Source organism: Drosophila busckii, chromosome 2L (genome assembly GCF_011750605.1).
Source record: "Drosophila busckii strain San Diego stock center, stock number 13000-0081.31 chromosome 2L, ASM1175060v1, whole genome shotgun sequence".
Lineage (NCBI taxonomy): Eukaryota > Metazoa > Arthropoda > Insecta > Diptera > Drosophilidae > Drosophila > Drosophila busckii.
This window is the reverse complement of record NC_046604.1, coordinates 11238095-11252639: the sequence shown is the minus strand read 5'-3', so window position 1 is coordinate 11252639 and position 14545 is coordinate 11238095. Positions and strand designations below refer to the sequence as shown.

Below are 14545 nucleotides of genomic sequence, written 5' to 3'. Positions count from 1 at the left end.
TATACTTTATATTTATTAATTATTATATAAAGCTCAAATATTGAAATGTGCATGAAAAATTAAAAATTTTAAAAATAAAATGAGACTATTTTGGAGTTTTTATAATTTCATATAGACAACTATGCATAAGCAATCAAAGTAAATAAATTCATAAATTGGAAAATGCAACTTTAAGGCGCAAGCTCGAGCTTAGGAGAGAGCTGAGGAGATGCTGCGCGCGTTTTTGAAGCCACAGCGATGGGGCTGCTGGATGCAGAGGGCGCAGCGCCTGCTGAGCCAGCGCAGGCTGCCGACGCGCGAGCAGCAGCTGGCGGCGCTGAAGAGCGAGCAGTACGATGTGCTGGTGGTGGGCGGAGGCGCCATTGGCTGCGGCTGTGCGCTGGAGGCGGCGACGCGCGGCCTAAAGACGGCGCTGGTGGAAGCTGCGGACTTTGCCAGCGGCGCCAGCAGCAAGTCGAGCAAACTGATCGAAGGCAGCAGCAGTTATATGAACGCTGCACTGCAGCATGGAGATGTGCAGCAGATTTATATGCTGGAGCAGCTGCTGAAGGAGCGTGCAACAATGTTGCATATAGCGCCGCATCTGAATCGGGTGCAGCCAATGCTAATGCCGATATACAATGCGCTAAGTCTGCCGCTTTATTGGCTGGGGCTGAAGCTCTACGATGTGCTGGCGGGGAATGCAAATGTGCGTGGCTCGCACTTTCTGAGTCGGCAGGCAACGCTTAAGCAGTTTCCGCTGCTCAAGAGTGAAGGACTAAGAGGTGGACTCGTCTACTACGATGGGCAGCTGGACGATGCGCGCATGTGTTTGGCACTAGCGTTGACGGCAGCGCAGCGGGGCGCAGCTGTGGCCAACTATGTGCGACTGCTGCACATAGCCGACGACAAGCTGCACTGCCGCCTGGCGCTAATGCAAGAATGTGCTCACGGGCGAGGAGTTTGCCATGCAGAGCAAGTGCATCATCAATGCCACGGGCGCCGGAGACCGACAGCATACGCAAGCTGGACGATGCCAGAGCGCACAAAATCGCGCTGCCACGCATCGGCACGCACGTCTCGCTGCCCGGTTTATTCTGGGCAGCAGTCACTGCGGCCTGCTGCTGCCCAGTCGGCGGCTGGGCGAGGATCCGCTGCTTATGCTGCCCTTCGAGCAGCATTTGCTTGTCGGCGGTCTCGATGTGGAGCGTGTGGGCTGCAGCGGCGTCACAGCGCCCACACCCAGCGTTGCTGCTGTCGAGCGTTTGCTGCAGCAAACGCGTGATACGCTCGAGCCGCATGTGCAGCTGCAGCCGCGTCATGTGCTCAGCGCCTGGACAGGCATTCGGCCGTACATTGTGTGTCCCTACAGCAGCAGCGAGCAGCAGCCGGTGCCGCATTTCCTGGTCGAAGTCAGCGACAAGCGCATGATCAGCTTGGCAGGCGGCCGCTGGGCTAGTTACCGCGTCATGGCGCTGGAAGCCATCGAAACCGCCATTGACTATTGCCAGCTGCAGCCGCTGGAGACGCGCAGCTGCACCAGGCAGCTGCTGCTCGATGGCGCTGAGGACTACTGCGAGCTGCTGCCGCTGCAGCTGGTGCAGCAGCATCAGCTGCCACTGGATGTGGCACAGCACTTGGCCGACTCCTATGGCAGCAATGCGCTCGAGCTGTGCGCCCACGCAAGCGCCAGCGACAAGCAGCGTTTGCATCCGCAATTTCCCTACATTGAAGCTGAGGTGACTTATGCCTGCCAACGCGAATACGCTTGCAATTTGGTCGATGTTATTGCCAGACGTCTGCGCGTTGCTTTTGTGGATGCGCTGGCTGCGCTGCAGCTGCTGCCCGATGTGCTGCGTCTGATGAGCGAGCAGCACGGCTGGACGCAGTGTGAGCAGAAGCAACAGCTACGCGCTGCGCAGCAGTTTCTTGTCGATGAAATGGGCTTGGGCTCAATTGTTTCCATGCGCGCCAAATTAATTGCTCAAGCGTTAGAGGCGCAGCAGCCGCTGCAAATGAGCGTGCGCATTAAAAGATCCAAGGCGTGCATGTCTCACAATTTAGCTGCAGTAACTAGCAGTGCTAGTCAGCCAGCTGACACCATTTTAAGCCAAACTGATTCTGTTCTAAGCCACAAATGCGACAGCGACACCAAAAGCTGAAGCTAAAGTCTCGCGCTTAAAAGTATGCAACAAAATTTGATTTCACTTTCAGACACACACACACATGCATGCCGACTGCTGTCTATGTGTTTCTATGTGTATGTAAGTTAGCATGCGTGTGTGTGTGCGTGTCGAACATTAGAAATTTAAATAAAGATGAAAAAAATTTTTAAAGCTCAGCAGCAAGTTTCAGTTAAATAATTAAAACTTGCAATTGAATAAAATTTTAAAAATAAAGTTGCTAACGTTAGATTTAATTTTTGTGCAATTCTTTGCATTATTAATTTACTGCATAATCAAAATCATTGAAAATATGACTCGAAATAATAATTTTTAAATTATTCCTTTTAATGAGATCGCAGCCATAAAAAGTATTTTAATAATAAAAAGCTTGCAAATTCTTAAGCTTGCAGCTTATCTTTATTATTTGCATATTTAGCGCTGCGTCTGCTTGTTAATTGTTTAACTTAAGGGCAGCTGCTTAGCTCTCTAACCTGCGATTTTGAACTTTACTGCTCAGTAAATATTTCGGCAATTTGCTGTGGCGCAGCTTTAAGCTTTAGCTCAAAAATTTTGTTAAACATTTTTAGCATAAGCATTTAAAATTAATTTAATGCCACATTTATTCAAATTTCAAACTTTAAATTGGCCATAAAAAACTCATTTGCGCAGCTAACGAGCACACATTAGTCAGCAACACACACACACACACACACACACCCTCGAATCGACCAATAAATAAAGCAATATTTATACGATAAGCATATTCAAAGAGCGAGCGAGTGGCAATAACAATAATTCAAAAATTGATATAAGCGGCAAATATTTTTGCCAATTTAGTTAATTTAAAAAAAAAAATAAAATTGAACTAATAGCCGAAAATTAAAATTTAATAAATGCTTAAAATTTCTTATTGCTGTCATCATGTAAATGCATATCAATTACTAAAGAAAATTGAATGTGCAGCAAAGTTGTGTGTGTGAGTGAAATTTCATTTTAGCACGCACTGTAGAGTCTAAAACTATTTCTACATTGCAGTTTCAAGTAGAGCCCCATAAACAAACCCATTAAGTCGGTCTAACGCCAAACACTTTCACTCTCAACTCAGCAGCGAGCGTGAGTGCGAGCGAGTGAGAACGAGTTAGTGTGAGAGCGAGAGCGAGTGCTGGCATTTTTATGCTGATTAGTTTCGTTAACAATTTGCAACACGCGAAACTATTTCAACAATTTGCAGACGGCGGCAACAAGAACTTGAAAATATAAATTGCTGTATGTGTGTGTGTGTGTGTGGTAGTGTTGGTAAACGCTTAGGTTGGTATAAAATTTTAATAAGCATCGCTTTAGCAGTTATATAGCTATGCACTATATAAAAATGCACACGCAAGCATAAATATAAAAAAATATAAAGCGAACCGCAGTCATTAAATTCACATATAGAAAGAGAGAGAGAGAGAGAGCCACATGCTTGTTATAATGCAGTCCAAGGACATACAGAAATTACTGCAAAAAGCGCTTTAAAGCAGCAGCAAACATTATTTTTTATAAAACGCACAACGCTGCGTATAGTAGAAAAAAATATATAAATGTCAAACGGAAATACCGAGAAAATAGTGTGCAATAAAATAAGCTTTATGCTCTCTATGCTGCTGGAGCGCTCTTCTTCTTCTTCTATGCGAAAGCTGAAAAGTAGGCAACAGGAAGTCATATTCATATTCATATTCATTTTTGCTTTCATACGTTTGTGGTTGAAATTACGTTACATTTATCTATAGAGCACAACAAGCGCCAGCTGCACACACATTTTTATGTGTGTGTGTGTGTGAAAATGAGAAAAGTGTGTTACATATAAAATAGTACAAATTATATTGCTATTACTTTGAGGGTTTTTTCACTACCACGAACTTGTCTAATAAGCAAACTTTGCTTTACATTGAAATAAATGTTTGCCTTTTATTTTAATGAGTACACAGTAAGAAAAACAAAAGTGCGCATATTGTAAGCTTTATATACTAAAATATGTAATATGTACTATAAAGTCTTATTAGAATAAATTATATTTCATATGCTTCGAAACTGCGATAAAATAAAATAAGTTTTACTTTCTAAAATGAATAAAATTATAGCCAAACCTTTAAAATAAAATTAAAATCATTAGTCTAATAAATCATAATTTTACATATTTTGTTTGTTTATAACGAAAATATTAATCTTTGCTTTGTCGCAGACTCAGTTCAGCTCATAATTTAAAATGAATAAAATTATAGCCAAACCTTTAAAATAAAATTAAAATCTTTAGTCTAATAAATCATAATTTTACATATTTTGTTTGTTTATAAAAAATATATTAATCTTTGCTTTGTCGCGAACTCAGTTCAAAGATCATTCCATTGCTGATAATACGCCAAACATCATTTGCGCAATTTCTAAGTTGATAAGCTTTGCTGATCTTCAAAATTTTGTTTCATTTTATTTTAAGCGCTGCGCTTGAAAAGTTCGTTCAACATGATTAAACTAAAGTGTGTGTTAACATTTGTGTTTTTGCTTTTCTATGTGAAATTTAATGCTGCAGTTGATTGTGATGTAAGTAAACAAAATTAATTTAAATTATTTGCTTTAAAATTTAATTTTAGCATTGCTATGCGGGCGAACCATTTGAAATGCTTGAAGCTAAAGTACGCGAACTGGAATCCACTGTTACCACATTAAAGGCGCAACTTAATGAGCAGCAATTGGCTACGAACGCTTTGCTAATTGAGAAGGACAAATGCATGGCCGAGTTGAAAATGCAGAATCTGATACATCCAGCTGAAGCGTCTAGTTGTCTAGCCTTTGGTAATGCAAGTGATATACAAACGATACGTGTGCCTGGCTCAGATGCTTTTCAAGTTTGCTGCGATTCAAAGATCGCTGGCGCTGGCTGGACTGTAATTCAACGCAGAGTTGATGGAACTGTGAACTTTAATCGCAGTTGGCAGGAGTATCGCGAAGGCTTTGGCGATTTGCATGGCGATCTGTGGCTGGGCTTGGAAAAATTGCATTTGCTCACAAAGTTTCAGCCACACGAGCTCTACATAGAGCTGCGCGACTTTCAGAATGAAACACGTTATGTCCGCTATAGCAATTTCTCCATAGGCAGTGAGCTGCAAGCCTATGAACTATTAACATTGGGCGCATATTCGGGAAATGCTGGCAACGCACTGGACAGTGGAAATGATCGTAGCGCTAAGCATATGAAATTCTCAACTCCAGAGCGCGACAATGATAATTGGGGTGCCAATTGTGCTGCAAGAGTTGCCAGTGGTTGGTGGTTCAATGAGTGTTTCGATTGGTAAGCATAACATTAAAAAATTATATAAATTTCTTCATTATATTTTTATATATAGTAATCCCAATGGAGTTTATGTGCACAACGAAACTGATAAGATACATATTCTATCTATCGTCTGGACCAAATGGCATTATAAGCCGCTGAAATTTGTGCAAATGATGATAAGACCCAGGAACAAGTAAAGCAAAATGTTTTTAATAAATTTCAAAGCAAGTGTAACGTTAATAAATAAAATTTCACATTTTAATATGCGCAAATTAATTTTATTATGCTTTTTATTTTGGAATTATGACTAATCTTGCTCTAAATCAGGCATTGTAATATATATTTATAATATAAAATTTATATAATATTTTAAAGCATTTAATGAAAAATTATGCTACATTTTTTTTATTTATATATAACAATTATTATAAATAAATAAAATTATTTTAAAATGTAATATTTTGTTATTTTTATAAATAAATTAAAATTCAAAATAAAATTTAAAATTAATATTTAAGGCTTAGCATTTTAATTTTTAAAACTGATTTTTTTCTTAAAAAATTAGAAATAAAAATTTATTTTGGCTCAGGCTATAAAAATATGATTTTTTATGATTTTACAAAAATTATTAAGTGCAAGCAAAATATTTGGAATTTACTTGAGCAATTTAGTTATATTTTATTTTTTGCTTTTTTATGATTTGCAACTAGCACACAATATTTTTAACATATAATATTAAATGTAAGCAACATATTTGCAATTTACTTGAGCAATTATTTATATGCAATTTAGTTTTATTTTATTTTTTCCTTAGTGTTTTTGCTCTATGCAATTCCAACAATTTACAGCAACTTGAGTTTTCACTGCCAACAGCCAGAAGTTGCACTCGAATATTTTATTTGGTTACGCCATGCATAAAATCATAATATATGGTCGCTAGTATCTGCCGACGCTTTCTAGTCTGGCGAGAGAGAGAAAGGGAGAGAGAGAGACGCAGAGCCAAATGGCACTCAGCTGCAAGACATTGGGGCAAAACGATAAGTGACAAAGATGTAAGGCAAACAAATGTATATTTTATACATATGTAGAACAAGTGTGCTGCTGGGGCTGGGGCTGGAACTGGGCTGGTGTGTAGTGGGTGGTTGTGGGTGGCAGAGTGCAAAGTGAGCTGCACAAATGTCAGATAAGTGGGAAAGCAAGCAAGCAACATTTTGCAGAGCATCTACTTTTGCCCGCAGGTGACAAGTTAAACGTCTTGTAAGTATTTGCATACGTTACGAGCAAGCGAAAGCAGCGCGACAGAGCGGAGAGAGAGCAAGAGAGAGCGAAAGCGAGTGAGAAAACAAATTTGCTAAAAATAAATAAATAACTAAAGCGAAAGCAGCTCGCTGTATCCTTTATCTGCAGTTCATTTCATGCTCGTCCCAGTCTGGCCAAAAAAAAAAAAAATTACTTCAAAAGGGTTTGTGTTGTCTTTGGCTTAAAGCATATTTGATTATGTCATGAAATATGCTTGCCCGCCCGCCCACTGCCACACCCACCCGCTCGTCCGGCTGTTTGTTTAGCAACGAGATAAATTTAAGAAATATGCAAATAAATGCCGAGCCAGTTGCATAGGCAATTTTCATTTTTCAGTCTATTTTCAAATTATTTTTTTTTAATATGCGCAATTTCAGCTCGTTTGTTGTTTGAAGTGCTGCACAGCATTTGGGAAATTGAAAATATATAGACTCTAATGACAAACATAAATATATTTTCAACAATTACGCAAATATTTTCTTTAACACTCAATCCAATCAATTTACAAAAATATGCTTTAGCCTTGTATTGATTTAAAATATGCAGGCCAGAGTCAAGTTGAAGCAAATAAACTTATTTATGTATTTAGCAGCTAAACTGATTTGATGCCAATTTGAAAAAAATGTTTAAAAATAAGCTAAGATTGATTAGTTGCTAAAGTAAATATTTATGGCTTTAATAAAATGGTAATAATTTATTAGCTATGAATATGACGAGCACTTGATGCCTTAAAAATAATTTTATGCAAAATATTTGCACTCAAGAAAAGAAATATGTAAATTAAAAAAAATATTTAAAGAATTTTTAATATTATTAATTTATTAAATATTAATTTTTCGCTTAGTAACTACAGTAAATATTTATGGCTTTAATAAATTTATGCATTTCAATGACATAAGTATTTGCCTAATTTTTAATAAACATAATTATTATGTTTAAATATGACATAATAAGTTAAAACATAAGAAATATAGATAATTTTTAAAAAATAATTTAAAAAGAATTTATATTTAATTTATTACTATATAATTTTTAATGATATTCATTGAATATTAGGCAAACTTATTGTAGTTAGCATTAAATAGAATTGAATTAAAGGATACGACAAATATTTAATTAAAATTTGTATTTTTAATATTTATTTATTTTTTAATTTGAATAAACTTAAAAAGCTTAAAATGTTTAAGCAGCAATAAATGAATTTATATATTTAATTTAACACTTTTGCAACAGCTTAACCCTCAACAGTCACTTTGAAGCGTTTGCATAATTTATAATAAATAGCACTTGAGCTGCTGCTTGAAAATCCGCTTATGTGTGTGTGTGTGCGCGCTGTTATATAAGTATATATGTCATAATTAAAGGCAATCAATTAATCAATGCAGCAGTCATTCAATGCGCGGCGGCTTGGCGCTCATTAAATTAACAATCTACTTACCCTTTGAAGGTATCTCGGCCTTTGTGGGCGCTGGCGTTGTCATCATTAGCAGCAGAATGGATGCGGCATTGATAATGAGCGCCAATGTGGCGATGCGCCCATTGGCACGTGGGCGTGGCATTGTCTATTGTTTAAGTTTGCAACGTACGAATTAATGCAGACTCAGAGTATTTTGTGAAATGTTTGCGAATAGCTGCCCACAATTTAGTTACTAACAAGAGAGAGAGAGGGAGTGGGAGAGCGCGTTGTTCACCTTTAATCACTTAAATGGCGCGTAATCAACAAGAGCAACAGCAACAACAACAACAGCAGCAGCAGCAACAGCAACAGCAACAACATGGCAATCAACAGCAATGCCGCCGACAGCATTGAAATTGAGCGTCATGATGGCTGCGCGGCAAGCCGAAACTGCTGGGCAAGGCAATGTGTGGGGTGGCAACTGATTCTGAGCTTGATGACGTGCGGGTTTGCCAGCACTTAACGGCGGCAGCACAGCCGGATGCGAATGCGTAGCCGAGGCTCAGTCTAAATTTTGTTGCTGTTGCTGTTGCTGCTGTTGTTAGTTTGGCTGCAGCCTTTTGACTTTAGCCCCAACGTGGCTTTGTTTGCTTGTTTGTTTGCTTTAACTATAGCCGCGCGCTTTAACTTTAGCTCGAGTGGGCCAAGTTACACTTTGAGGCGTTGCTCGGTTGAGTTGTTATCGCTTGGGCTCTCGGCTCTAGCTTAAGTTGAGACAATTAAATGAAATATGCTTAGACAGCATTTAGACAGTAATTTGATTTTGTGCCTTGTGTTTGGCGCTGCTTGTGTTTGCTTCAATTTAATTGAAGTGCCGCCTACACAGAGATTTGAGCTGGTTGAGTGGCGAACAAGCTTAAATCAAAAATAAATTATTTTTTGTGTTTAGCCAAATTTTATTATAATTTTAATGCAGTTGTAAATTAGAATAATTTAGTGTAAGCTTATGGCAGATTATGGCAGTTAAAATAAATTTTTAGCGATGGTGTCCTACAAAAATTGAGTACTGAGCCTAAAACTATGCAACGCAAACAGACAAATTATTAATTGTACTGACTTAAGTCAAACTTTTAGCTTCGGGGGCTGTTGTTGAGAAAAAAGAAAAGTAGCGCATATCAAATTCTGAAACTAAAAATAATTCTCGCTTAGATTTTATTATAGCAAACAGCTTAATATATAAAATGCATAGCAAACAATTCATTTTATTTTCAGTGAGTTATGAAACCCCAAAAATAAATTTCAAAAACCAATTTTTGCTTTTAAATATTACTAAAAAAATGTTTTAACTATGATAATTATTAATTGCTATTATTATTGACCTAAATGCTTTATTTAATGAATTATTAACATAAGCTGCGCATTGTTTTATATAAATTTTTATGTCTTTGCGTTGTTGCTTGTCAAGTTGTCGCCGCCGTGTATGCCAGCAAATCAAGTTTGACAAATGAAATGATTACACAAAGTAAACACAGAAACATGTTGGCCAAAACCACCTGTCAGCGACAGTCAGCCCATAAACTGAACAGGGGGCGGGGCAACATTTTACAAGCGGAAAGCCAAAGGAATATTAAAAGCAACAGCAGCAAGCAGAATGCCAAAACCAAAGCAGAGAGAGAGCTGCTCAGCCAAAATGCATGGCTGGCAAAATGGCAATGGCAACACTTCCGCTTCCGGCGCTGCAGGCGTCATTGTCGTCGTTTTCGGTGCCAACTGTGCGGCAAAACGTTGAGCAAACTACAAGGGCCAGCGGCAACAGACGCTGCAAAAACATAACAAAGCTTGTTAGCGCTGCAGCAACCCACCCCACTCCACCCCACACACCAACATCAGGGGGCAAAGAAACAAAAACAAACAAAAAACTAGCTTAAAATTTTCCACATGCTGGCACAGGCTGCAATTCAAAATATTTGATGCAACAAAGACTTGCAAATGCTCTGAGCAAAACAAATTTGCTTACGATTAAAAGCTTGACAAAGTTTTCTGTAGCTACGTATACTTAATATTAACATGTTTTAAAATTCGAGCATTAACTGTTAATTGTTTGGCCATGGTAAGCGCTAAGATTTTCATTAAGTTAAAGAAATAAGTAAGCAACAAATTTTAATAATTTAAAAAAAAAATTGTTAAGTAGTAAAAAAAAATGTGTTAAGGCTCACATTAACAAAAAAAATAATAAGACTAACAGAAAATATATTTATGCATTTTTGCAGCATTTTCTTCTAATATGAAAAAGTATTATTTATTTATATTCAGCTGATAAAAATGAATTAAAAGTATAAAAAGAAATAATAAGAATAAAAATATATTTTTGAATTTTTGCAGCATTTTCTTACAATACGAAAAATTATTATTTATTTATTTTGAGCTAAGAAAAATTTATTAAAAGTTAACGCTAAGCCTTAACAATTTGAACAGCTTGACGCGGCCTTGCCCACTTAATCATGAAATCAACTTTTAATTTATAATTTATATTTATTTTCGTTAGCTGCCATAAAACATTTTCGGCATTTTGTTGCGCTCACCTTTGCAGGCAAAAACAAAAGCGAAACGCTGAGCTCCTCCGCTCCCCAGGCGAGTTGCCCAGACGGGCGACGAAATGTGCAAAAATTTTAAACGGTTTTAATATTAAAGCATGGCGTGGGGGATAGAGACATAAAGCGACACCCAGAGAGACACAGAGGGAGAGAGAGGCAGAGCCTGACTATGCCAAACAAAATGCAACACAGCAGCAGCAACAACAACAAACAACAAACAACAACAACAATAAGAATTACCCATAGGCATGCGGTGCATGCAAAAAAGCCGCGACTGCATGAAAATGCCACGACATAAAACATTTTCCAAAAAAAAAAGGAAGAAAAAACAAAGCAACAAGGACAACAACAGCGACGGCGACGGCGACGGCGACGGCAAGAAAAAGTGTGGAAAATGCTGCACGAAGCAAAGGTAGCCGCATGCCAGTGGCAAGAGCCGTAGCCGTTGCCGTAGCCGTTGCGGCTCCTACTATTTGCCAGTTCAGGGAATCCTTTAGTTTGGCCAGTGGTTGGCCCCTCTTCGTGACGAAAATGTTTCGCTTAACTGGATTTTCAAATATTTATTGCAACAAATTATTTTGCTGGTTACATGGCTGTCTACTCGACCCACCACACACTTGCCCCACGCCTTTGTGGCAAGCAAAAAAGTTTTTTATTGCCATTTAGTTTGTTTCATTTGCCAATTATTATTAACAAATAAACTCATTTATAGCATAAAGAATTTAAAAGGAATTTTAAAATATTTTTTTTAAGCTTGTGGCACATAAATGGGAATTAATAAAATTTATTTAATTTATTTGTAAGCATCACAAATATTTTTAAATATTTATTTTATGCTTTTAAAGCTTCAATGCCTTTTGGGCATTAAACAAAAACTTTTTTACTAAACGCAGCTAAAAACTAAGAGACTCGCTCAATTTATTTTTACTAAATTAGTTCAGCGAAATTAATGTTAAATAAAATAATTTCAAACGAAGCCAAAAACTGAGAGCATAACTCAATTTATTGTAAATAAATTAGTTCATAACAATTTATGCTAAATATGCAGCCTGCCTCAATTTATTTTAATATATCTAACAATTACAACAATCTTTTGAAGCTTTAAAATTTGTCTTAATTTCTCACTCTGCACCAATTAAAATTAAGTGCAGCAACTACTTTCAACTTGGCTCTCAAGCTGGCAAACAAAACAAGCAAGCAAACATTTGGGGAAATTTACATGTCGTTAATTACATTAGAGCCAACACATTTACTGCAACTGTGTATGTGTGTGTGTGTGTTAACTGTTTTTTAGTGTGTTTACACTTTCACTTTAGAAGTTCTTTGGCTGCTGCTGCTGCTGCTGTTGCCTGCAGCCGGCAATTGACAGCAACAATAATAATCGCAACATATTTTCGTGGCAAATCGTATTTAATACACTACGCGCGTAAAATATTCGCACTGACACGTTGACAATCCGCACAGAAGCAAAACCGATGCACGACTGAACCTGAAGCTCTGCTGGCCTAGACTACAACTCCATTGGTTGGACGCGACTCCAGCGCCTAGCCGAGCAGCTGCGAAGCTTCGTCTGCGTTCGTGTTGCGTTCGTTGCGTGCATTCGACTTTTCGAATTTCGAATTTCAGCTTAAGCCGAGAGAGCGGCCAACTTAAGAGCGCCGACTGGAAGTGCCAACCAAGTGGGTGGCTTTTGTCAGTGTGTGTGTGTGTGTGTGTGTGTGTGTTTGTGTTTAGCCGCAGCGACTTTGAAGTGTTTAGCAAAAGGTTTAGTTGCTTAGTGCGTTGATAGGCGACGTTGTGCGTGCCTCTGCCAGTTGATTGGTTAAATTTGATTTCGATACTCGAGTCAATCGTCAGCTCTGCCCGCTTGATAGACAAAAAATGCTTCGATTGAGCACAGAGCGCAGCTGACTAGCAATAGGCAACTCTTTTGATTCAAAAATGCAAGCCTATTATTTTTATATTTAATATATATAATGAAATTATTCATTTATTATCAAATACTAAAGCAAGGCTTAGGAATTTGGCATAACATAAAACTTCATGCCGCAATTAATTAGAGAGCAACAATTTCTATAACTCTTAGCAGCATAATAAAATTAATAGTACAGTTAATTTATAATTTAAACTCAAATATTTTACAATTAAGACCTTATTTATGAAATAAATGCAATTTAGAGTAGTTAATAAAAGTACTTTAAATAAAAATAATTTGTACTTACCTTAAGTCCATTTATATTACAAGATAGCTGCAAATAAAAAAATAAAATAAAATTTAATAAAAAATAACTAATTAACAGTAGACAATTTAAATATTTAATAATTGCAATATATCCAATAATATGTTTGATAGGTTTAAATTACGCGAAATTGACAATTTCAAATAAGTTACAATATGAATTTGATTAACTATTCATTTGATTACTATAGGTGTATGTGCCTGTATGTGGGTGTACGATATATATGTATGTAGTTATATACATATGTAAATATAAAACGTTCAGTATGGTCTGGCTTACTAGCTACTATATATGCATATATATATTATGAATATGTATGTATTGCTCAAGAAGCTATTCCGCAGCATAGACGAATATACATGTATATATATAAAAGAGACTTTAAATGTTTGTAGTTTATCAAAGAGTGTAAGTGACATTGACACATTGATGAATTTCTAGCAACATTTTATTGGCACCAGTAAGCACAAATACACATCGCAGCCGTGTGCACTGCAACAATTCAGAATTAAACATGACGCTAAGCCTACAAATCAGTGAAAACTAAAAAAGACGAACACTTCGTTTCGCGTTTGTCGTTTAAATGCCTCGCCAAAGCATTGGATCCGACCTGAGTGTACTATTAAATGAAAGCAATTCTGTGGGACTGCTTGATCCAGGCTACGGATTTTATGGTATGTGTGTGTGTGTGTGTTTCGCATAAAAATACCGTTTTGCCGGCATCATTTTTCATCTGCATAACAAAACACAAAAAAAGGCAAAAGGGACAAGGCAACAACAAGGATGATGATGCAAACGTTGTTGACGACGCGCTCAAAATAAAGTTGACAAACGGCTGGACACACACACATACACAGTTACAACTGTGTGGCAGGTTAGCCAGGCTCAGACTTCCTAGACTGCCGCCATGCTGATAATACTTAAAGCATTGTTAGCTTTAGATTTTTGTATCCATTTCAAACTCTAACGATGCAAAAAAATAAATCAAATGGCATTAATATAAATATTTAATTTTAGTAAGCGCTTAGTAAATAATTTAAATTCACTACTAGCGCACAGCTGTCAGCATCAGTTTTCATTTGCTTTGCTTTTCCCTCAAGTGGCGCAACAACTTTAAAAATGTAAGAAAAATCGCAGCAAATCCAATCCCAGCCACTGTTTGAACTCAATTGGGAGCTGCATTTAGCTGAATTCGAAACGATGTCACTAGCGTGGCAGCTGTCGACACCCAAAAGTGCGGGCGAGCATTAAATGAAAGTTGCACTTTGCTTTGGCATTCGCCGTAAATTGCAAGCGCATAAAAAAGTGATAAGGCTCAGAGTAAGCGCAATTCTTTGTCTAAGTGGCAAGTGTCAATTGATTTGTTGTTGTTTTTTTTATAATGCATGCATTGATTGCATGAAAACCAAGAGCTTAACAAATTGTTCAACACTTGAGAGCTACAGCTCATTGCTTAAGTGCTTTTGGTTTTCAGTTGTTCAACACTTTAAGCCTAAGCATATGTTTATAAAATACTTAAATTTATATTAAAGTTCATCTTAGATTGTTAATAAATATATAAA

At 37.4% G+C, this 14545-nt stretch overlaps 2 protein-coding genes across 2 annotated transcripts in view; one reads left to right on the top strand and one right to left on the bottom strand.

The window, feature by feature from the left end:
• Positions 1 to 8431, bottom strand: part of LOC108608388 (Down syndrome cell adhesion molecule-like protein 1 homolog) — a 54214-nt gene extending 45783 nt beyond the window's left edge. Inside the window, exon 1 of the mRNA XM_033294926.1 lies at positions 8192 to 8431. Coding sequence (XP_033150817.1) covers positions 8192 to 8312 — 121 coding nt within the window. The 5' untranslated portion in view covers positions 8313 to 8431. The remainder of the gene's footprint in view (positions 1 to 8191) is intronic.
• On the top strand, positions 116 to 2283 carry LOC108594540 (glycerol-3-phosphate dehydrogenase, mitochondrial). Its single transcript, XM_033293467.1, is given in 4 exon segments — positions 116 to 916; positions 918 to 983; positions 985 to 1077; positions 1080 to 2283. Coding segments are annotated over 4 exon segments (1929 nt in total). The 5' UTR covers positions 116 to 208; the 3' UTR covers positions 2142 to 2283.
• Positions 8432 to 14545: the final 6114 nt, after the last annotated feature.